At 28.1% G+C, this 25,230-nt stretch overlaps 1 protein-coding gene across 2 annotated transcripts in view; it reads right to left on the reverse strand.

The window, feature by feature from the left end:
* Window positions 1-10,507: 10,507 nt before the first annotated feature.
* LOC107453018 (nuclear pore complex protein Nup205) overlaps window positions 10,508-25,230 on the reverse strand; it is a 100,221-nt gene continuing 85,498 nt past the window's right edge. For both annotated transcript variants that reach the window (XM_043044863.2, XM_071184022.1), the window contains exons 36-40: window positions 24,131-24,282; window positions 16,971-17,088; window positions 14,609-14,734; window positions 11,909-12,060; window positions 10,508-10,721 (exon numbers count right to left, since the gene is read on the reverse strand). In XM_043044863.2, coding sequence (XP_042900797.1) covers window positions 10,632-10,721; window positions 11,909-12,060; window positions 14,609-14,734; window positions 16,971-17,088; window positions 24,131-24,282 — 638 coding nt within the window. In that variant the 3' untranslated portion in view covers window positions 10,508-10,631. The remainder of the gene's footprint in view (window positions 10,722-11,908; window positions 12,061-14,608; window positions 14,735-16,970; window positions 17,089-24,130; window positions 24,283-25,230) is intronic.

Raw genomic sequence — 25,230 nt, forward strand, 5'->3', positions numbered from 1 at the left:
GAATTTTTGCCGCTATAAATTCATTTATAGCGGCATGCAAATAACTTACTTTATTTTGAAAATACGAGTAAATTCAAAAGTATATAGCCTTTAACGGATACTGATTACAGAACTTGGGAGAGTCATGTTATCTATTTTGTCACAAAATTTTACAACGATAATTTCTGTCTAGGAGGTTTGGGGTTTATCCACGCCTTATCAATTAGTCATATTAGAAAGTATTACATAGTGCTTCATACTTATTATAAAACATGGGAATACAACTATTTCTCAGAAAATTCAATTCAATTGCCACCGCATTTAGATGTAGATTAAAAAATTTATAGTAAAAATAAAATTGTTAAGAAACCTATGATGTATGCTCGCAGAAGTGTTTGGGTGAAACTTTGAATAAAATGTTATTTATTTTATTAAAATATATTTTGTCTTTATTGATCATTTTCACAGATGAAAAGCTTATATTATCAAGAAAAATTGCACCTTTTAATAATTAATACATAAAGTTTTAGAAAAATTTATAGAATTTCCTGAAAAACTAGAAAATTATTACAAAAATTTAAAATATTTTTTTGAAAAACTCGAAAATTATCAATATTATGAATTATTTTTTGCTAAAACAAATATTTTCTTAAAAGTTAGAAAAACATTTTTATAATAATAACAATATTTTCTGATATATTAGAAAGTTTCCCTCAATAATTAAAATATTTCCCGAAAAACTAGAAAGTTTTGTTGAAAAGTTTGAAATATTGTTACAAAACTAGCAAATTTTTAACAAAATGTAAAAATATTTTCTTAAAAGAGAAAGGTTTTTGTAAAAACATAAATATCCTCTCAAAAGATAGAAAATTTTTAACAAGAAGTGAAAATATTTAAAGATAAAATTTTTTGTAAAAACATGATTATTTTTATAAAACTGGCAAATTTTTAACAAAAAGTAAAAAAATTTTCTTAAAAGAGAAACTTTTTTGCAAAAACATAAATATTTTCTGAAAAAATAGAAAATTTTTGTTAAAAAAGTTCATAGTGAATATTTTTGTTAACACTTTTTCATAGTGAATACTTAATACTGCTATTTTGTTTGGATGAGGTAGGTAACTGCTTGCTCTCAAAGGATTATATGTTGCTGTAAACATCTCGGAAATGACCAGTAGTAGTTTCCTCTTCTCCATCAACGCTTGTACGAATAAAATTTACTTTGTATATCACCTACCATTTGACAGATCGATTTTCCATTAAATCACTTTCAATTATCTGTTTAAGTTTTGGATGCGTTTTGTCAAAGAATATAAGTAAATCTCCTGATGCTACCTCACTTTGAATAAGAGTCTCTTTCCGAACCACTTCGAATGCATTTTCACAATTCTTTTTCATCTTTTTATTATTATTTGTGGAATGATCTATCTTCCTTTTTCTTGAACAAGACGGTGTGTGAATGGATGGGATATGATTGAGTAAATCAGATTTTAACTTCAAAGATTCACTATACGAATTAAATGAGTCAGTAAGTGTCTCATTAAATTATCATTTTCGAAAAAAGGTCTTTTTACATTCTTCACATTAAAAGTTTTTCGATTTTTCATGAGTTTTTAAATATCTATTTAAGTTACACTTTCGATTAAACACCTTATCACATAAACGACATTTAAAGTCTTTTTTTTCATTAGAGTGAATTTTCAAATGTTGAGCCATATTCTTTTTATGCTTGAATATTTCAAATATCTACTAAGTAAAATAAACGCTATTTGAATATCACACTACATTAACTCAATGAATTATTATAAAAAAAGTTAAAGTATTCTACAGAAAAGGATTATTTTTTAAATTGCTAAGTTCTTAAAGTTATTTTTTTCTTTGTTCTCTATTATTACTTTCAACAAAATAAATATATGATCTTTCTTTCAAAAATCAATTTTATATCATAAACAGTAACAATCTTAACTATATACGCATATTGAAATCATCATAAGTTTTCAAAAATCCTCGAAACGTAAATATTCAACAAGTAATTTAAAGTTATAAAAAATTTAACTAGTAAAATTTCAAAAATAAAATTTGCTATTTTTAACAAAAAGTAAAAATATTGTCTTAAAACAGAAAATTTTTACCCAAAAGTAAATATATTTTCTTAAAAGAGAAATTTTTTTTGTAAAAACATAAATATTTTCTTATAAGTAGCAAATTTTTAACAAAAAAGTAAAAATATTTTCTTAAAAGATAAATTTTTTGTAAAAACATAAATATTTTCTTACAAGATAGAAAATTTTGTTAAAAAGTTTGAAACATGCTTACAAAAATAAAAATATTTTCTGAAAAAAAAATGAAAATGTTACAATATTTCCTGCATAACAATATTTAAATGTAAAATTTTATATTAATGACATGAAAGACACTAGATTTAGTTTCATTCTTTTTTTTATTTCTTTATTTTTTCGTGTAGGAATAGGTTGTAAAATCCGGGAGATTTTACTAGTTAAATTTTGTGTAACTTTAAATTACTTGTTGAATATTTACGCTTCGAGGATTTTTCAAAACTTATGATGATTTCAATATGCGTATATAGTTAAGATTGTTACTGTTTGTGATATACAATTGATTTTTGAAAGAAAGATCATATATTTATTTTGTTGAAAGTAATAATAGAGAACAAAGAAAAAAATCGATATTAACTTAAAGAACTTAGCAATTTAAAAAATAATCCTTTTCTGTAGAATACTTTAACTTTTTTTATAATAATTCATTGAGTTAATGGAGTGTGATATTCAAATAGCGTTCATTTTACTTTGTAGATATTTGAAATATTCAAGCATAAAAAGAATATGGCTCAACATTTGAAAATTCACTCTAATGAAAAAAGACTTTAAATGTCGTTTATGTGATAAGTTGTTAAGGTCGAAAGTGTAACTTGAATAGATATTTAAAAACTCGTGAAAAATCGAAAAACTTTTAATGTGAAGAATGTAAAAAGACCTTTTTTCGAAAATGATAATTTAATGAGACACTTACTGACTCATTTAATTCGTATAGTGAATCTTTGAAGTTAAAATCTGATTTACTCAATCATATCCCATCCATTCACACATCATCTTGTTCAAGAAAAAGGAAGATAGATTATTCCACAAATAATAATAAAAAGATGAAAAAGAATTGTAAAAATGCATTCGAAGTGGTTCAGAAAGAGACTCTTATTCCAAGTGAGGTAGCATCAGGAGATTTACTTATATTCTGTGACGAAACGCATCCAAAACTTAAACAGATAATTGAAAGTGATTTAATGGAAAATCGATCGATCAAATGGTATGTGATATGCAAAGTAAATTTTATTCGTACAAGCGTTGATGGAGAAGAGGAAACTACTACTGATCATTTCCGAGATGTTTACAGCAACATATAATCCTTTGAGAGCAAGCAGTTACCTACCTCTTCCAAACAAAATAGCAACCAAAAAAGCAGTATTAGGTATTCACTATGAAAAAGTGTTAAAAAAGTTCATAGTGAATATTTTTGTTAACAAAAATTTTCTATTTTTTCAGAAAATATTTATGTTTTTACAAAAAAGTTTCTCTTTTAAGAAAATATTTTTACTTTTTGTTAAAAATTTCCCAGTTTTATAAAAATATTCATGTTTTTACAAAAAATTTTATCTTTTAAGAAAATATTTTAACATTTTGTTAAAAATTTGCTAGTTTTGTAACAATATTTCAAACCTTTCAACAAAATTTTCTAGTTTTTCGAAAAATATTTTTATTATTGAGGGAAACTTTCTAATCTATCAGAAAATACTATTATTATAAAAATGTTTTTCTATCTTTTAAGAAAATATTTATGTTTTTGCAAAATATAATTCATTTTATTGATAATTTTCTAGTTTCTCAAAAAAATATTATATATTTTTGTAATAATTTTCTAGTTTTTCAGAAAATTCTATAAATTTTTCTAAAACTTTTTGTATTAATTATTAAAAGGTGAAATTTTTCTTGATAATATAAACTTTTCATCTGTGAAAATGATCAATAAAGACAAAATATATTTTAATAAAATAAATAAAATTTTATTCAAAGTTTCACCCAAACACTTCTGCAAGCATACATCATAGGTTTCTTAACAATTTTATTTTTACTGTAAAGTTTTTAATCTACATCTAAATGCGGTGGCAATTGAATTGAATTTTCTGAGAAATAGTTGAATTCCCATGTTTTATAATAAGTATGAAGCACTACGTTATACTTTCTAATATGACTAATTGATAAGGCGTGGATAAACCCCAAACCTCCAAAGCAGAAATTATCGTTGTAAAATTTTGTGACAAAATAGATAGCATGACTCTCCCAAGTTCTGTAATCAGTATCCGTTAAAGGTTATATACTTTTGAATTTACTCGTATTTTCAAAATAAAGTAAGTTATTTGCATTATTATAATATTAAATAATAAAATGAATATGTTTTGAATATAAATGAATTTATAGCGGCAAAAATTCCCTTTATATGTTTCTTAGATTTAAATTAATTCATTTGTAATTTTCAGGAAATTTAATATATAATTGATAATATTATGTAAATATGTCGTTATTCATTTTCTAATAGAAAACAAAATTAATTCAAATATTTTTTTCCCGAGATTAAAAAATAAGTACTTTTATATTTAATATAATAATTAAATTATATAAGTTAATAAAATTATAAGTTTAAAGATGAAGCAAGTTTTTTTTATTGTATTTAAAAATATGATTGAATAAACACCGTAGATATATTGTTATATATTAGTTTTTAATTAGATAATAATTTTTCTTTCGTAAATGATTTTTTAGAAAATTAATAAAATTTATATTTCTTAAATATCTATATTAATGCATGTTGGAGCTCTTGCAAAATAGCAAAACTAAAAATTAGGTGAAACCAAAGACATCTGTCCAGTTTTCAACTAACTACCATTCACTGCTAATATCATATTCATTTCTTCCTCATTGGTGTAATTCCGTAATAGACTAATTATATCATAGATTAATTAATTATGTTATAATTTATGTATTAGATAAATTAATTCATAGATTAATTAATTATGTAGTAGTTTCCTTCATTAAAAGCAGATGACATTATACTATACGAATTCTCACTTGAATAACGAATTCTCGTGTCTGCTATTTATGTTAGTATTTTTCAAAATGAAGAAGCATTTAACGAAGCCAAGTCCCCGACTTGTCGTCGTACTAAGTGCAGGAGGATTTCGTGGTTTTCCTCCTCATATAACAAGGGTACTCACAAAGTGCTCTTCGAAGACATGTATTGTCTCAAGATCTAGGAGTTCCCTTGTCTTCTGGGTTCAAAAATGAGAAGACTACATTTATAGCCGTAAATCCGAACGACGGTGATAAATATCTAATCTAAGAAAATAACATTCATTGATTCAAAATTAATATGCCTTTAATTCTAATACTTTTAATATTCACAGTAGACATACTTAATAAATACATCTTTTATTTTAATATTAAATCAATTTATTGAAAATGTATTAATTAATTATGATTAGGATAATAATAATTACAGTCATTTATATCATCTATATTTATGTTAATAACTAAAATGAAGAGTTATAAATATATTCTCTTTAAGTATAGATGGAGCCATTAGAGTAAAAGCATGTGCATGATATCATTTATTAATTATGTAATAAAAAGATGACGTTATTACTTCATAACATACGATTTCTCCCTAAAAGCATCAAACTTTAACTCGTGTATGGTCAGTACCGTTGCCATAAAGAGAAAGTTATAATAGCATTAAGAGGGGCAGAAATAATTATTTAATAACTGTCAAAGGTTAAGTGAAAATATATCGATGAAATTGTAGGATGATATTGATATCAAATCCTCTTCATTTGTACACGTGTTCAAAATACAAAAGTTTAACTTATTTACACATATCTAACCAAGCATTCGTAGGCCAGTGGTTATGATATCCAACTACTGACCCAAGAAGGCTTTTTGAGTGGCATGAGTTCAATCCTCAGCCTCGAATATATTTAATAAATTATAAAACAGACTTAAATATTAAATTAGATTTAAAGTTATTTTATTTCTAACATTCCCACATAGATGGAGCCACTAGAGAAAATCATAATATCATTTATTTATTATGTAATAAAAGATGACGTCATTACATCATAATATACAATTTCTCCCCCAAATAACCAAGTTTATTAGTATTGCCATCCTTAAAAACTAATATTAAAAATAATAAGTGTTGCCACCCTTAAAAAGTAATAAATGAAAATAATATTTAAAAAACGAAACTAAATTAAAAACATAAACCGATCGTCGGACTACCAAAGCCGGTGAGCCATCGTCTCTGAATTCATGGACTTTTCAATGACTTTCAAGGACCTAAAATCAAATTTTTCAAGGACCTATTCGGTATTACAGTTATATGCTAAAGTACATGTGAACCAAATTTTATAACTACGCAGAAGCAGAAAGTGTATATTTTTAAAGCACAATGCTTATTTGACTACAAAAAATAAAATATTTATTAAATTTATCAGCTAATAACACAAATGGTTGATAGTTACATTGCTGTTTCAAACCACTTTAAAAAATTCCAACTGACCAAATTAAGTAAATAAATAAAAATATGCATTTGACATACGAGCAATACTAGCTAACATCTAAAAACTTGCATCAGTGAAGCTATTCGTGAAAAAATAAATGAAGTGAAATAGAATTAATGAAACTGAATTATTGAATAACGCATATTACATTAAACAAGCATAGTAAAATAATAGTAAATAATTGATAAAGTATATGTGATTGTACGGTTATTAAATTATAAATACATTTTTTTTAATATGTTACATTAAATTTTAGTTCACACGAAATGTATATAATTAGACAAAATATCAAAATATATCCATTTAACATATCTGTTTCAATTTTAAAAACATATCTATTTTATTACTTCAGAATATCAGTAATGTATTTAGAACATGATAAAATCTATTGCAGAACAATATTTTACAGATAACTAAGACTTATCAAGCTTTATTTTCATTAAAATATATCCATAAAATGTGAAACATGATTTTTAAAATTTTGTGAACGTGTATCTTAAATTAGAACAATATGAATAGCAAATGATACAAAACGCACGAACTAACAAGACATAATCACAATGTGTGATACATAAATCACTTTAATGTGAATTCTGTTGCGCGATTAGCCAAGTTTTCAGGTGAATAGTGATCATTATGATGCAAATTGCAATTCAAAAGGTGCTCAATATAAAACAGCCATGTGTGATTCTTAAATCATTTTGATGAGAATTGTGAGTGGTAATTCTTAAATCAAATTTAAGAATACACCATACTTTTGTGAACTGCAATTCGTGATTTGTAAACTACTAGAATAAGAATTGTGAGACATGATTCTGAAATAACTTCAATTGAAATCATGATGTGTGATTGATAAATCACTTTAATGTGAATCATGATGTGTGATTTATTAAATTCCTTACCTTGATATGAATCCTGATGAGCAATTTACCAAATCACTTTAAAGTCATATTCAATATGTGATTCATTAATCATATTAATTTAAATCGCAACTCGTAGAGCATTTTATATGAATTCCAAACCGAAAATTAAGAATCAGTTTAATGTGAAACACGATGTTTATTCAAAATCAATGAGACCTGTAGAATTAAATTTTATTTATTAGTAGCAGGGTTTGTTGATTTTTAATTCAAATGATTTTTTAAAAAAAATCATTGATTTAAATCAACTGATTTTTTTAAATATTATATATTGATTTAAAAAGTTAAATAAAAAAAAAGTTAGATAATTGATACTTTTATTATTTTCGTTGCTTAGTTTTAAAATTTATTTTAAATAAATTGCTGGATTAATTCATTTTAGTTAACAAAATTACTATCTTTCTTGGTGTGTGTTAAATTCCAACACATTTGAAATAAGATTTTTAAAAATTCTACCTTTTGATTGAAAAAGCACGGTATTAAAATCTACATTATATTTTATTGGTGGAAAGTGTATATTTCTAAAGCTTGAGGTTACCTAAAAAAGAAATTACCCCAATATGCCAAAAATAGGGTTTAAATTCTCTATTTCATATAGTCTTTAAATTTCAATCCTGCATTTGTTTCAAAATGGCTGCTATGCATTCAAAGCTATGTATTATAATGAAAAATTGTTTTAGGTAGTTAGAGGTTCTTAAAAATTGTTATAATATAGTTTTAATTTAATTTTGATTAAGCATTCATAAAGTTTTTTCAAATCATAAATCAAAATTCTTACAGTGTATTTGAATTTTTAAAAAAAAAAAATACAAACCCTGATTAGCAGTAAAAACTAAATGCAAAAATTTGATTATAAATGATAAAAATTAATTATCCTTCGTTCATAAATTAAAAGAACAAATCATAAATTAAAAGAACAAATAGGATAACAATATTAACCTATCATAATAACGAATTTAACACATTGAACATATTTCCAAATCGATTAAACATTATATATCATTCGAAAACTATGATTTCAAAACCTAAAATTTGCTAGAAATTTCAGCTTTCAAAACATCAGAGATGAACAATAATCTGGTGTGAAAATCTAGGAGAGAAAAGATTTGCATCTACTTTAACCCCTTTTCACTTCAAGCATTAAAAATTGCATCGATCAGAATTTCTATAATCTTCCTTTGAATTTATTTATTATTTTTTTTCTGCTTTTTTGTAAGAAAGATAAGTATTTGAAATCCTAAAAAATCAAGTACTTTTCAAGTACCCTATGGCAGAATTCAAGGACTTTCAAGTACCTTGAGAGCCCTGCATAGGGATGTTCACAGCACTGTCGCCAATAGCCCATTGTGAAGCTCCAGTGCGACATAAATAAAGTACACAGGTGGACAAAATTAAGAGATGAAAACATTTTCGCACATGCCAGATACCCGCACACTGCTCCATGTGTTTGACAATGGTTTCGTGAATGCCCAGAGGTACAGGCAGGAGGTTCTAGAGCCCTATGTGCGTCTCTTCAGGGGGACTGCTGGCCCTGAGTTCATTTTTATGGACGACAATGCGCGACCACATAGTTCTCTCAGGGTTGATGAGTATCTGGAAAGCGAGGATATTCAACGAATGGATTGGTCAGCCAATATCCCTGACCAGAATCCTATTGAACATGCTTGGGATGCTCTTGGGAGAGCTATTGTGATGCGCCAACCTCCCCCCAGAACCATTCTGGAGTTAAAAATTGCTCTGGTGGAAGAATGGGAGGGTCTTCTACAAGTCCTCCTTAACTCCCTTATTAACAGCATGCATACTCGTTGTGCATGCTGTCTCTCTGTCTGTCAGGGGTGACCATACACCATACTAGAGGCAACACACACTGTACAAGCCTCACTTTTATTGTCATCTTTTATCCTTAAGTTCAGACTACATTGGATTTATTGGCAATAGGTCTTGCCAGTGAATGGCACTTTCATTTTTGTTTTGCATACTTTATTATCATGGAATAAGCTATATCCATACCAAATTTCATTTATTTATATTCAGTATTTTTTGAGATATTTGGGAAAATGTCTTCCATCTCTTAATTTTGTCCACCAGTGTACTTACCTTGAGCTGTGATAGCTCAGGGGATAGAGAGTTCACCTTCCTATGAGGTGAACCGGGTTCGAATCCCACTGATGGATGGTCGATACGAATTCCGCACCAGCTGGCAACGACCAGTGTTGACGTGAAATATCATCAGTGGTAGATGGATCATGGCTTAGAGTCCCCTTGCACGCAGGCTAACTGTGGGAGGTTCTCGTAGTCTTCCTCTCCATGTAACGCAAATGCGGGTTAATTCCATCGAAAAGTTCTCCACAAAGGCAACTTTCTCTCAATACTTGATGCAGGAGTTTCCTTGTTTTCCGAATTGGTTTAAAATTACAAGGCTACGAAGTTGAACATTGGTTGTCGTAAACCCAAAAATTGGGTCGGCTGTTCAACTATGGAGATAAAAAAAAAAGTACCTACCTTGCGATGGTTCTGTTTTGAGTTCCAGCTCTCACTTTGACCTAATGATCGAACCTTATTTCGTTTACTTTGAAACTCTGATTAGTAGTTATATTTTTAGATTATCTCTGATTATTTTTGTTGCCTACATTTGTAATAACTAATCTTCTCCCTTGTTGATACATTTACTAGTGAGGGCTTTTTTGTCTCAATTCAATTAACACCCTGATGAGGAGGTATCTATCTTGTCCGTGGAAAAGGGTATAACCGCGCTGATATTGCAGCTAAAACCACTCTAAATGTAAGCAGTCATCTCATAACACTTTTGGATTTAAAATTAATATGTTAATCTGCAGTAAAGGAAAGAACATTGGAGTATACAATAAAACACATGAAATGTTCCCTTTCCTAGAAAAACATCAATTAGTATCCGTTGACAGGAAAACACCATCGAGTAAAAATTATTCGAATTCATGACTCTTCACGAAAATTAATTGAGGACTAATGTTAAAAAATATTTATTTTATACTAAAAAAAGAGGCAACATCTGTTTTAATGTTTGAAAATGCTGTACAGTAGAAAGAATCATGTTAATAGATCACTAAAATTCAAAAACTAGTCCATTTTCACCTAATCTGAATTCTCACAAGTCTCTTCAGGCGATTAACAATAGCTTCTAAAAAGCTGGTTTGGCTTCTTCGATCTTCATTTAAATACTGGAAAGAGAAACAATAATCATCAATTACATCTGCATGTAATTTATTTCCCTCTCTTAAACAAAAATTAAGTTATTTTTAAGAGCTCCTTAAATTTAATTTAACTGCCAGAATATATCTATATCTGTGCATTCTTTTATACAGGATTATCACTCAATCTTTTTTCCCCTAATATCAATATCCATAGCTGCCAACTTGTTAAAAACAAAAATAGGAACACAAAGAATGGTAAGGTAATCAGGGTTAATTATGATACAAAGTGGAAAACAAAGTTTCAGAAATCAAGATTTCCATATCGAAATATCAATTTATAAACCACGAACGTTTTATATTTAACGTAATTTTTCAAACTAATGGTTTTAATTAAATTACTTACTAATGAAGAATATCACGCCTTCATAACAACTAATTCCAGAAAAAACCTAGTTTTTACAAGGAACATGATATTGGGTTTTAAAATAGCATGAACATGAATTGGGATATTAAATTTTAAAATTGTGTGAATATGAATCGCAATGTTAGATGCGTAAATATGAATTATTATGCGTAATCTTTAGGTCGCGAGAATACGAATCGCAAATCACGTATAAATACGAAAATAGATGTGTGATATTACAACTCCGTGAATAAGAATCGTAATACTATCAGATTTTAAAAACGTGGGAAAACAAGCAGCGACATTGGATTTTAAAAACACGTAAAAATAAATCGCGATATTGGATTTTTAAATTGCGTGAATAGGAATATTGATGTATGATTTTTAAATGACGTGAGAAACGAATCGCAAAGAGTAACTTTTAAAATTTAATGGTCTTGAGATATGAAGAATTCTGTGATATTCGCGGAAAAGTCACATACCCTGCGTCTAATTTTTAGACTGGTCCCGGGCTGGAAGAAAATCGGCATAAGGGGTAAAAAGGCGCTAGAATACCGAAAAATCAGAACATTTTGAGCAAAAATTATATTTTTGGAACTAAAATATAATTTTCAGTCAATTGGCAGTTATGTAATATCTCTGAAAAAGAATACTGTGACCTTACAGTCACACGTATTATTGTTCCTTTGCAAAATATCTCCAAAGAGAATTAATTAAAATGAGTAATTAGGTGTGAAAAAATTAATGACTTCTTTTGATCATTAAATTAATGAGGTTAAAAAGCGTAAAAATGTTAAAACTATCTGATTACCTGTTCAGCTGGTTTTAATTTTCGGAAGAAAGGCTCCCCGAGTGTTGTTTGGACATCGTTTTTGAAACTGTCAAAATCAAAGTGAGAGGGGAGAGATTGAAAGACATCTGTAAACTTTTCTACAAAATTATCACCAGCACTTCCTTCAACATCTGAAATCAATTTACACATTATTTACTCAACAATTTTGGGATAATGGGATGATAATAGTATATAATTAAAAAAAAAAGTAAATAATTATAAACAGTTAATTCCCCCCCCTTATTTTTCGTTTTTCAATACAGGGTTGCCACAGAAAAAAATTAACAAAATAGTTGCTTTTAGTAGCCTAACACACGAAAATAGTCGCCAAAACAATGAAAATAGTTCCCAAAGACTATGAAAATAGTTGCCTAAATAAGAACAAAAAATTTTCAATAATATGACTAAAATTTTATTAAATGACTTGTCATATACCATGATCCATTCAGTGAAGTTGGTGGTATTTTTATGTATATGTTTCAGCACTAAATTTTTACATCAAATAGCATATTTTAGATATTTAAATGCTTTTAAAAATTAGAATTTATTCAAAAAATATTTTCTTATTTAAAAAAAAACATACTTTTTCTAAAAATTTTTCTCTTTTATCAATAATTGAGCTAGCAAATACTACTGCTGTGAAACTACCGTAAGTTTTCATGAGGAAGTTCAAAATCAGATGGTTATAATTTCCGAAGTTCAAAAAAACTATAGAGAATATGTAGTAGTTGAAATCTCTTCAACAGTCAAAAACTATTATTAGTGTTAACCTTTTAAGTATCAAGATATTTTGATGATTTGGATACATAAATTATCAATTGTTTTTTATTGCAAAAATCAAATGTTTAGTACAAAATAAAATACACTTAGTAGTTAAAAAGCGATATTTTGAATTAGTAGATGCATAAAAATTTTAAGGTTTTGTAGCCACTTTATATTTGCTAGAGGCAGCTGCCACACAGCATGGTACTGGTAAAAATAACTTCGAAGGGAGCATTATTTTCTAAAATTTGCAACAAAAAAAAGTAGTAATAATTTTCTAAAAAAATAATCCATATAACGTTTCAAAGAACTGGACGTCATTGCGCAACAAAAAAATTCTGCCCCCTTTGAACATTAACCTTTATCCTTTGACACCCTCAGTACGGTGCTGCCATCTATAGTTCTAAATTTACAGCTGCCAACACGGATAGAAAAAAATCTAGTAGAGTCTACGAAATATAAAATTTCATAATTGTTGCATAATGTATGTACTAAATATTTTACACATAGGGGATTTTAAGGATTTTTATAGTCATCAAAATAGAAAAACTGCAATATTTCCCTGTTATGATTGACATTAAACATACTTGAAATGTTATGTATTATGTTCAGAGCCGGATTATACCTTTCGTAGGCCCTAGGCACAGCCGTTTCTGGGCCCTCCCCTCCTTCCCCCACTCCTCCCCTCTTTCCAAAATATATGCTAAATTTTCTTCCATATTTTTATTAATATAGATTTTAATTTGAATACGACATTTTGCGTAGTTTGGAATTCGACAGCAAAATACAAGATTTTGTTGAATCCAAAAATTGCAAAAAAGTAATATATTAGATAATAAGATTCTGCAAAATAATTTATTACCGAAAAATATTATATTTTAATTTGTATCCACATAATTTTGGGCAAAATACATTTGTTGTTTTTAAAGCTAAATTACTTTTGTCAACAAATTTTTTTCTCCCAATTTTTTCGTAGGCCCTAGGCACGTGCCTAGTGTGCCTATAGGTTAATCCGGCCCTGATTATGTTCCCTTATAATTTCGAATAGTAATAGGCATTTAATTCTTCAAAGATAGTAAAAAGATTTTTTTAATGAATTTAAAAAGAGAGTTTTGAATAAAAATAAACTGAACATCTTTGAACGAAAGGAAAAGTTTTGAACTATTTTTTACAAATGAGGTTCGCATCATTATGAATTATTAATACTTATTTAAATATTCAAGCAATAATCTGTACGAAAATTCTATTTTAATAAGGATTCTTTTAGGAAACTTACTCAATTTTAGGGAATTTTTTGAAATATACAAAAACCAGGTGAATTTTAATTAAACCAGTAGACCAGGAGAAACTGGCCTAATCCAGTAGTCTACTGGAAAATCCAGTATAGTTAGCAGCTATGTAAATTGCATCCAAATTAATTTTTCCCATGACAGATTCAGGTATGACAAAGAGTTAAAGCTGCAATAAACTTCTCACCACATATATTTGGGTACAACAATACGATGCACTGACAGTTAAATGGTTCGCATGAATGTTAAAAAAAAATGTTATAGACACATTTCTTTATATTGAAACTTTGATGCCCGGTGGCTGAGTGGTAGCGTTTTGAGCCACAGGTCCGGGGTTCGATCCTCGGTCGGGCAAGGTTGACTCATCTCTTTAGTGAGTTGATAAACGAGTATTAAGCATGCTTGGGAAACTAAACACTGGGGGTTCCTCGTTTGGCTGACCACCTGACCGGAACATCTGCTGCTGCACAACAGAGCCCAAGGTAAAAAAAACTGAGATGGGCACAGTAGGCGTTGGCCTTCTATGGACTGTCGCGCTACTGAGTTTAGTTTTAATTCCAAAACCTTAAAACAAAGCTACATTTTTAATCAGAATATAGTTAACATATTGACTAACAACAAAACAAACCTTGTAGACGGCGAATCTGTTGTAGTGGCTTGCTGGAAGCTGTGAAAGAATTGCTTTCTTTTTTAAAAGCAAAGAAATAGTATTCTAAATGTCTCAAAAGAAGAAAAGCAGAAGTTTCAATTATATCTAGCATAGATTAAGAAAAAGCCATTAAATAACATAATTGTACTTAATGCATAAATATGTACAATAAAAAAGCATATTAATTAATTTAACATATTTGGAAATTTTGGTTTGAACCCTCTTCTTTCTTGTCTGCACAAATAAAGAATTTTCGACACTTGTGAAGCAGGCTGCATGGCCAAATCTCTCAATAAAAAATAAGCACCTTTAAAGTGCTTTTTACACACTCGAAAATATTTTTAAGAGCCATGCAATATACATTAATAAAATGCAAAATAGTTTTCAGACTTTACATGATCATAATAAAATAACTAGTTTCTAACAAAGAACTAATTTTCTTGATTATATTAGCCACCATTAAAAGATAAATAGATTTTTCGGTTCCATTTCAGAGGGTAAAAAATGAAATTGGAGAATATCTTGCAAAATGCAGCAGAGTTGTACATGAGAGAGCAAGAATCTCACCAAACCCAGCTCAGTAGACGCACATGTGGACTCCCAAGTATTTCATCAAACATGCAACATGATTAGTGCTATTACACGTTATGGACTGAAGTTACTCTGAAATGGATTGTGGTTGAATGAATTGTGAAAACGTTGAATAGAACAATGTGAAAACAACGTTTTTGCATAATATGCATCTAAGATCGAAATGGTAAAGAAAAAAAATCTCATTTTCGAAAAGAGTAAATTAAGTACATTTTAAAAACACCCCATAAAAAAAGCACTTTTAAGGTTTTTTAAAACACAAAAATAAGCACTTTTTAAAAACGATACGCACCATATAATAGTTTGTTGTTCATTTTCTATAAGTTAATATGAATATAATGTACAGTAACTAAAGAAAAAGGACCATTCTGAATAACTTTCGATCTAATGATCAGATCTTCATGTTCTATGATTCAATCTTAATGGTCCAAAGAGGTGATCTCAAATATGCTATTTAATTTGAGCAGACAATATTTTAAGTTACGAACCTAAACACAAAAATGTACTATCACTGTATAAACATGCCTTCTTTTCCGACAAATTTGGATTTCTGACCCCCAAGATATGGAGTTAGTCGCAATCTGGGGAATGTGGTTCCAATAGTTGGTCAGGACAGCATTCCATAGTTTGGACCCCTTCAGGTTAATTTTACTTTTTGCGAATTTGAGAACTTTTTAAGCAAATCGAAAATTTTTTACACACAATTATAAAATTTGTTTATCCAAAATAATTCCATGCAAAAAATAACATTCAGAAATATTTATTATTTTTCATTATTTTATTTTAGAATGGTCAAATCAATTATATAACAGGTATAAAATTGTTTTTCATTATTTTATTTTAGAATGGTCAAATGAATTATATAACAGGTATAAAATTGTTTGAAGCATTTTAAGGAATGCAATTTTATAGAGCAAAGTACGAAATTTGAGCAATATTTTAAGCAACAAATAGTTCCTGAGAAATTGAATTTTAAGTATTTGACTTTTTTGAAATTCAATTCCTCAGGAGTTATTCAACCGATTTTGCTCCAATTTTGTACTCCGCTTTATAAAATTACATTCTTTAAAACATGAAATGTCCAAACTTTTGAGTGCTCTCTTAAATTCCCCAGATGGCGGTTACCCCCTATATCTTATGGATCAGAAACCAAATCCGGTGAAAAAAAGCATGTCTATGAATGTCAAGAGAAGGCATGTTTTTGTGTTTAGGTTTGTAACTTTAAATATCGTCTGCACTAATTAGTTAGCATATTTGAGGCCACTCTCTCGAATCCTTAAGATTTAACAATAGAACATAAAGATCACATCATTAGATCAAAAGTTATTCAGGGAGGTATTCCTGGCGCATTGTACAGCAAACTCCACATTCAGGATTCGAGGTTCTGCTTTTTGGCCTTTAATGGCATTACTTAGCTTTTCTTCTTCTTTTGAAATCAATTTTTGAATCCACAGCAGCACACGTTTCAATATTTTCAACAACTGATGTTAGAGATGTTTTTCTCTAACTGTTACAAATCTTCTTTTTCTTCTTCATTAGCATCGGGAGTCATATTTTTTTTCTTCACAAATCCAAATAACTTCAATTATTCTTAAAAAAAAGTTGGCAAATTTTTTGAATTAAAAATGACAAAAATAAATTTTTATGTTAACATTTGGCGACATTTGGTTTACCCCTGAAATTTTTTACTATGTGCAGAATGGCCCAATAAATCAATATTTGAGTTTATAAGTTCAAAGAAAAAGGATACACGATAAGACAGATATTTCCTTTGATTTAAGTTCTATCAACTTTTGAAGAGAAGACTTGGCCAGTTCTCGTTGAAGTTGAATGGTTGGTTGCTCTTCAATAACAAATGATGGCAAGTACTAATTGAGGAGAAAAAAATATAAGATTTAAATAACTGCACATGAGACAATAAAAACATTCAATCAGGGATCCCACTCAATTTCAGAAAAAAAAAATTCTGACTTTTTCAGGTACACCAGGTAAATTTCAATAAAAATTGAAACCATATTTTCATCAGAAAAGTTTGATTCTTTCATTAGTAACATGAAATGTTAAGACTTTCTGTGTAAAAAATTATTACTAAATGAGGAAGGGAAAATTTCAGTTTGACTAAAATGTGAAATTTTTATAACAAATAATTGTAATAGATATTAGAATTATTTAACTCAAATCTCAATAACTGATTACTGTTAGTAAGAATTTTAAGACTGGTTATTTTTCAGGTATACCATGGTTTTGTAAAAAAAAAAAAAAAAAAAAAAAAAAAAAAAAAAAAAAAAAAAAAANAAAAAAAAAAAAAAAAACCTGCAATTTTCCCTGATTTTTGGAGTTAAAATAAAAGTCCATGACAATTCCAAGTTTTCCCTGGCCCGAGGGAGCCCTGTCAATATATAACACAATATGAAGAAATTACCCCCGATTTTCTAAAGTAGTAAAATTCCAGGGTTTTAGAAAAAAAAATTCAGCAAAATATATATTTAATAAAAATGGGAATTAGAATTATGGCATGACCATAGCAGCATAAAGCCAGTGTGGGTAAAATTGAAGTGAAATCATATTTAATAGAACATATAACAGATTATAACACTTAATTGAGCAATACTAACTTCTAACTTAAAAAGATAAATAAATAAAATTAAACAAAAAAAAAAAATTCTTAAACCCAAATTATCTTAAAAAGAAACTGGCAAACATATAAACAATCCATATTTACTTCAGGTTAATCCATATTACTTAAGTTAAATCAAATAGAATGAATAATTAAAACAATGCTTTCTATTAAAGACAAACAAAAACAAATAAATAAAATATAATCTTATTGTGATTAGTTTTTCCTTTACATTAAAAAATTAAAGCCATCTATATAAACAACTAATCACTGTAAAATTAATTCGAAATAAAAAGAAAAAAAAATCTGACAGCCGAAAGGCAATCACAGGCAAATGACAAAATGGTTGTTGTCAATTGGTTTTTTTTATTTTTATTTTTAACCCTCTTCATTTATGATCTTCACCTGAATTAGAATTGAAAACAATCCAGTTTGAATTGTAGGTTAAAATTTCTGATTCTTCATTAAAACAATAAAAACAAAAATATCGCTCAAATGATGAAATTTTCTTTTATTCACACCTCAAGAAGTATTTATCGGATCTTTCTGGCTCTATATCTCAAAAATAAACTCACCAACTTAATGCATAACAAAATTAAAAGTGGAAAAAAAAATCTAAAAAAATTATCAAACAGCAGCGGTTGCCATGGCAACACATGCAACGATGAAGCATGCACACTGTATACTATTACTCTTGAATACAGTTGAAAAGAGTGATGACGTCCAAATAATGTGCGCACGCCATCAAACCATAAACAACACCCATTTTGCCAATGGGTAAAAATGTAATATTTTCATTCCTTAGCTATGAAATAGAAAAATGAATGGTGTTTTCCACACTATAGAGTGCTGTAAGCTCTTGACTGCCTATACTTCCAGTTTACTGTTTTTGGTGTGTTTTGAAGATATTTGGCTCACAACGTGATCATTGAGTTTTGAAAATTTTGAGTAGTATTTCTTGTTTACGTGTATTTGTGATTTATTATTTGTGTTTATTGTCATTTCAAGAGGTAAAAATTGTTATTTGAAAAAAGATTCTTTATAAAACACTTCTTTGTTAACAATACACAGAATATGAAATTTAAACCTAAATGATAATTTGTAAAATGAACTTAATCTCGCTGCTCGAAGAGTATGCTAACACTAATGTATGGTCGTGCACGGCTTGCAACAAGAACAAACAGTAATAAACAAGTAAATCTGGGCAACCAAAAAAGCAAGATCTTTCTAAATCTAGCAACCCCATGTCGCCCTTTTTAACAATACCTTAATAAATAATTCAAACAAATTTTCACTTCGAATTTACCAGAATTACTTAATATCGTAGGATTATATCAGATTTGAGCTTAGAAATTACTACATTTATTTCTTTTACAAAAAACAATCTGTTTGAAAAAAAAATCGCCTCACAGAATAAGCTGTAGTAAGCAGCAGTATACTTTCTAACCGGAAGTAAAGCAGGTCAAAGGGCAAGAGATTTTTGTTGTTTACATTTATATTGAAAACACCATCCATAAAACATTTTAAATATGAAACAAAACTGCAAAAAAATGAAAGATTAAGGGGGAACTTATTAATCAATAAAATAAAACAACTAAGTTATCCTAAAAATAAAAATATTATACAAATAATCTGTATGTAATCCACTGACAAAAACTTTAAAGAATAATGTAATCTGTTAAGATTTTCCATCCAAAAAAAAAAATGAATCATAAATAAGATGAATAATAGAAAAAAAAACATAAATTAAGATGCTAAAATCACAAACTCAATAAAAAATATTAAAAAAGAAAAAAACTGACATTAATACTAAATACAAATGTATAAATTAATTGAAGTTGTTCATTTAACTAAAGCTCAGCAAAACTACATCAAATTTTATAAAACCAAATTACAATAAACTAAAAATGTGTTAAAATCACCAAATGAACTAATATAAAACAAAATTAAAGATAAAAAAAAAACGCAATAAATTTCATATCTAATTTATAAGAAAAAAGAAAATTATAAAATACAAGGGAAGCTTATTAAGCAACGTAAATAAAAATTATACTTCAAAATGACCAAAAACAGAAACAGTTAAAAGAAGAGCCAACATAATTATCAAAAATGCATCACTTGTAAAAAGAGAAAGCTTCAATCTGCTTCATAAATCGGAAATAAAACTCTCTGTTATTTTAGGTGATTTTTAAATTCCCCGTATTTTACAGGTTTTCCTTGCTCTACCTGTAGAGTGGCAACTCTGTTAATATACAACTTTCTGCTTTTATTACTTAATAAAAGTAAATCATTTTTAACAAAAGCAGATGTGATTCTGACAAAACTTGCTAATGATATTGCACCTATGAGAAATCAAATGTAATTAAAAAAATATTTTTTCTTGTTTCTTAAATACATACCAAATAAACTAACATAGCAGACCATGAAATAACACTGTTATGATAATTAATGTATTCCTTAAAATTGTCTTAAATTCCTTAAAAATTCCGCAATTTTTTTTACAAATCTTGACATTCTACTCTATCAATACACATAAAAACTGTCTTAGGATATGATCCCTGTGGCAGAATTTTTTCTGACTTTCTGCGACAAACCTAACTAGAACCAATACCTTTCTGCAAGACATTTTTATCGTTATAAATGTATGTGTAATGAATTTATAATAATAGATGAAATTCGTGTTTATAAAATAAGTCTACATGCATAGAATAAAACTGTGTAGATTTTTTTTCTTAATTTCATAATATAAGTTTACATTTCTTAATAAGTTTAAATTGTTTAAGTATAAATTTGCATAATCTTCGATAATAATGAAAAGTTATAAATGTATAGATCTGCAGACAAAAATGCTTACTAGAGCATAAATAAAGATTACCCAGAACCTGTAATAAGACAGAACTTATAGAAATAGCTAAGAATGGACAAAAAAATTAAAATTATAAAACAAGGTAACTGAATTTGAAGTATTAGTTTAAAACAGTATCAAAATTAAATTATTAAAGCAGTTTAAAACAGTATGGTTTAATGTTTTATTGTAGTAGTTATATCAGGTACAGAAACAAATCAGGTGAAAAAATTAATATTGAAGTTGAGTAAACAAAATAATAAAATAGAATTGACTATAACCGAATTCTAAAAGCAAAAAAAAAATAAAGCAATGTTTGTTTCAATTTTTTCTACTCTAATTAATTATAGATTAATTAGATTCGATTAATATTGTACTGACTTATTGAAAGATTTTTTTTTAAAAAAAAGGAGGTAAACAAGACTTTTTTCGTGATCAGATTAAGTTCAGAACGAAAAAAATACACAGCGCTTGTGATTTCGCATTGTATTGTGTAAATATATAGCATTGATTCCACACGAAGTATGCAGAAGCGGTTTCCTACTCAATATGCTCAAGTCTATTCAACATCTCGAAAAGAAATAGTCTTTATCAGTACTGAAACAGCGGTATTAGAGCCATACTCATTGGATGCAATTTTTTTCGCATGTGTATGGAAACCTGTTTGAAAGTGTTTCACCAGTAAATATTTTCCACCCATCTGGTTTTCATTCGCATGCCAAAAAATCGTAGATAGTGAGATATCTTTCAGGCTTTATTTCATTTATCGTTAGATTGCGATTTTTCTTTTTCTTCTTCTTTTTTATCGACGACTTAATTCAAAGGATATAGGCATTTTATCTTTAAAAAATATATATATATAGTAATTTTTTACTTTTTACTGCTTCTAAAATTTCTTGATTTGTTGAAATGCTGTCTCATCCTTACTAACGATATCGCTACTAGTAAGAATATTTGATTCGAATCTAGAACTTTTTTTTTGTTTCAATATTAGTAACGTGGGAAGCTTCTTTTCCTGTCGCTTTTCAGGAAAAAAAATCTCTGACATCGCTAGATGTTGTCGACTTCCATCTTATTTCTTCTTCGGAATGCCGCCTTGAAAAATCAGTTTTCAAATTTGCTTTAATTATTGTGGCTTCACAATTGCAACAAATAACCTTGATTTTTAGAATCTAGACATGATTTTTTTAAAAAAAAAAAATCTTTTTACGCATAAAATTTTCCACATAAGTGCAAAAAATATAAAATACTCTGCTCTAATAAGAAAACACAAAGCAAATTACCGCGCCAGCGATAGAGGCCGAAGGTGGCAAATTTCCAAAAATAGCTTAATAAAGGGGAAAAAAATTCTCCCCTTTTTATCCAGTAACTGTTTGTGTTGGAGATTAACGGAGAATTACGAGTGCTTTCTCCTTCCGCGGTACGCTCGAAAAAAAAATATTTAAAACAATTCTGTAAGAAAAAATTTTGCAGAACCATTATTGCTTTTGCAGAAATATTTTGTTTCTGTAGATGTTTTTTTTTTTTTTTGGTAAAACAGCTTTTGTTTCTGCAGAATATTTTTGGAGAACTTTTGTTTGTGGCAAACCAAAAAATTGTATTTCCCAAATAAAAAAAAAATCTTTCTGCAAGAACTCAGTCGCTTTCTGCGACAATGTCGCTGTGTCGCCGTGTTTCTGCCACAGGGGATATAATGCAGATAATTGAATATCCAGAAATTTAGAAGAATTGATAAAAAATGCATGCTTGTCTGTGTTAATACTGCTCTGGGGGCAAATTATTGATATCAGGGGTCTGTCTAGGTTTTTTTTTAGAAGTACCTATTTTGCGAAAATTTAGACATAATTTGTGAAAATTAAAAATTATATTAAAAAATCAACACAACAATATAGTAAAGTAAGAAAATATTTTCAAAATTTGTCACTACAAATAAAAATTATTTATGACTGTTAAATTTCTATATATTTTCGTCATATATTCAAAAATAAGTAAGCTATTGTAAAATGTTGGGATTAAAATTATATTCAAATTTAAAAATCCATAAAACTCAATGTCCATAGTTAAATTTCAACTTGAATTTAATAAAACCATGCATTTAACAGTACTAGCACTAAAAGTTATTTTCATTATGAGAACATTTCAATTTTTAAATATCCAAAAAAGTTTCACAAAAAAAAAAAAAATTTACATAAAAAATAAAGGTCTGTTAGAATAAATTTACAATAGAGTTTAAGAAAATGCTCAAATTTTTAGAACAATGTTTGAATTTCAACTTTGTGTGAAGACAGAGCCTCGTTGTTCAATTTTAAAAAAAATCTCGCTTTGTTACGGTGTAAGCAACCAGTTAGGATTACCATATTGCACTATCTGACCAAACACTTGCTACCTTTGCTTAAAAGACAGCTGGGAGAAAAGCTTCTCCTTTCCATAGACTGCAACGAGAACACGGTTTGCATAAGAACTTGCTTTTTTAAAAGTATTTTGTAAAACTACTGTTTTTCCTAAAGTTGAATTTGTGAAAGTACGCTAAAAAGGAGTAAATTTGCCTTGGACAGACCAACGGATATAATAATTTAAAGGGGTTTTTGATTACATAGTATTAAATATTCGTAAAAAATAAAGATTAGTAATTATTTTATTTCATATTATAACCATTGAACAGTGGATTCATTTTTGGGTTTCTGGCTATCAAGGTAAAACTTCATGTCTTAGAAATTTTAAACTCAACACAGAAGACAAGGGAACTTCTGGATAACACATAAAGACAAATTAGTGTATGAGAAAGACTAATCATGGTCATTATAATTTAAATCAATAAATATCCCATTTAAGATTGTTTTTAGAAAAATCGACAAGATCAAAAAGCACTAATTCACTAATGTTATTCGCAAAGAACACACTCCATTTTTATTGGATTTTCTTTTGTTTACCTGTTTAAGGTAACATAGTATGACAGGTAACATAGTATAGTATAGTAGTTACAAAATGATAGAGTGGCCAAGTACAAAGTCAAACTTTCTATAGCATAACTAAACTGTTCTAAGCGATTCAGCCATAGCATATTTCATTTTTTTAAGCAATGAAATCTTGTAAATTATTCATTCATACAAACAAATACCATAGTTATATATACATAGCTGCCTACTTGTAAAGCCATTGAGAAATTATTTTCTTAGAGGCAGCAACATTAGTGTTTAGGCACATTAAATCTTCAAGTTTCAAAAATATTTTTTTTACTACAACAGGGAATCAATAATTTAAAAAATCATGTTGATCAAATCTATTTGTTGGCTAATGATGCTCATAGATGTCTGGATAGTATTGTTTTCAAAACTTAGGTACTTTTTGTTTTCAAAACTTTACTACCACTTCGTAAAATCTTTCTAAAAGAGCATATAAGTTGGTAGGTAGGTATGTATATATATTTAAGAGCAATGGAATTGATTACCTCACTAAGTTCATCACTTGTTAGAGTAGCTATAGATTGAAGCCTATGATGAATTAGTTTTTGTTCACCAGTGCTGATTTGGAGTTCAGTTGCAGACTGGTACAAAAGTCTTATAAGAAGACCCAAATCGGGGCCACTTCTTTTTTGGAAACCTAGGAATTTACAGTTGGATGACTATCAATTAAACAAGATTTAAAGTCAAGTAATAAAATATATATATTTACTAGGTAAACATATATTTAGTGTCTATTATATAAGGTGCATAGCTAGATTTTTCAACAAAAAATAAGCACCTTCTAAGTACTTTTTAGGCACTCAAAAAACATTTTTAATCACTTTCCTGAAAAAAATTATAATTAGGATCCGCGTAATAATAAAAATTATTTTTATCTATCGTTTAAAGTTCTTAAATCATAAACATAAATTCAAAAAAATTCAAAAATATTTTCAAAAACTTTATAATCATGATAAAATAGCTAGTTTCTGTTAAATATTGCAGAGAAAATTGTAGAAAATTACATATTTTTTGTAATTAAGAAAGAAAATCGACACTGCAAAGAAAAAATCTCATTTTAAAAGAGCAAATTGAGCACTTCTTACAAACTCCGAATAAAAAAAAAGGCACTTTTAAGAGTTTTTAAGAAATGTTAATAAAAAATAAGCACCTTTAAGGAATTTTTAAACACACTATGCACCCTGTTATGCATCAATTTGTTATGACATTCATTCAAAAAAAAAAAGTACATGCCTGTGCATAAGTGCAAGCATCATGCTGTGAGTGTACCAGATGCAAAATTCAACATCCAGGTTATGTTGAAACTAAGTACAAAATCAGAAATTATTTGCTAGAGATTCTTACTTTCTTAACATCAAAGTGAAAGATAATCTGGCAAAAAAAGGGAAAAATTATGTATTCCCTTTTCACCTTCAAGAATTTTCACATCAGAGTTTTTTAAAAGTGCTTGTGCAAATTCCTTTACCATTTCACATTTGATAGCACTTTAAATTGTATATATCCACTGGTGATTGTGAGCCTAACTCAAAAATCCAGAAAATTTCTTTTGAACTTTGGAGTGCTCTCTTGACCTAACTATTGAGAG

The sequence above is a fragment of the Parasteatoda tepidariorum genome, chromosome 1, assembly GCF_043381705.1.
Source record: "Parasteatoda tepidariorum isolate YZ-2023 chromosome 1, CAS_Ptep_4.0, whole genome shotgun sequence".
Taxonomy (NCBI): domain Eukaryota; kingdom Metazoa; phylum Arthropoda; class Arachnida; order Araneae; family Theridiidae; genus Parasteatoda; species Parasteatoda tepidariorum.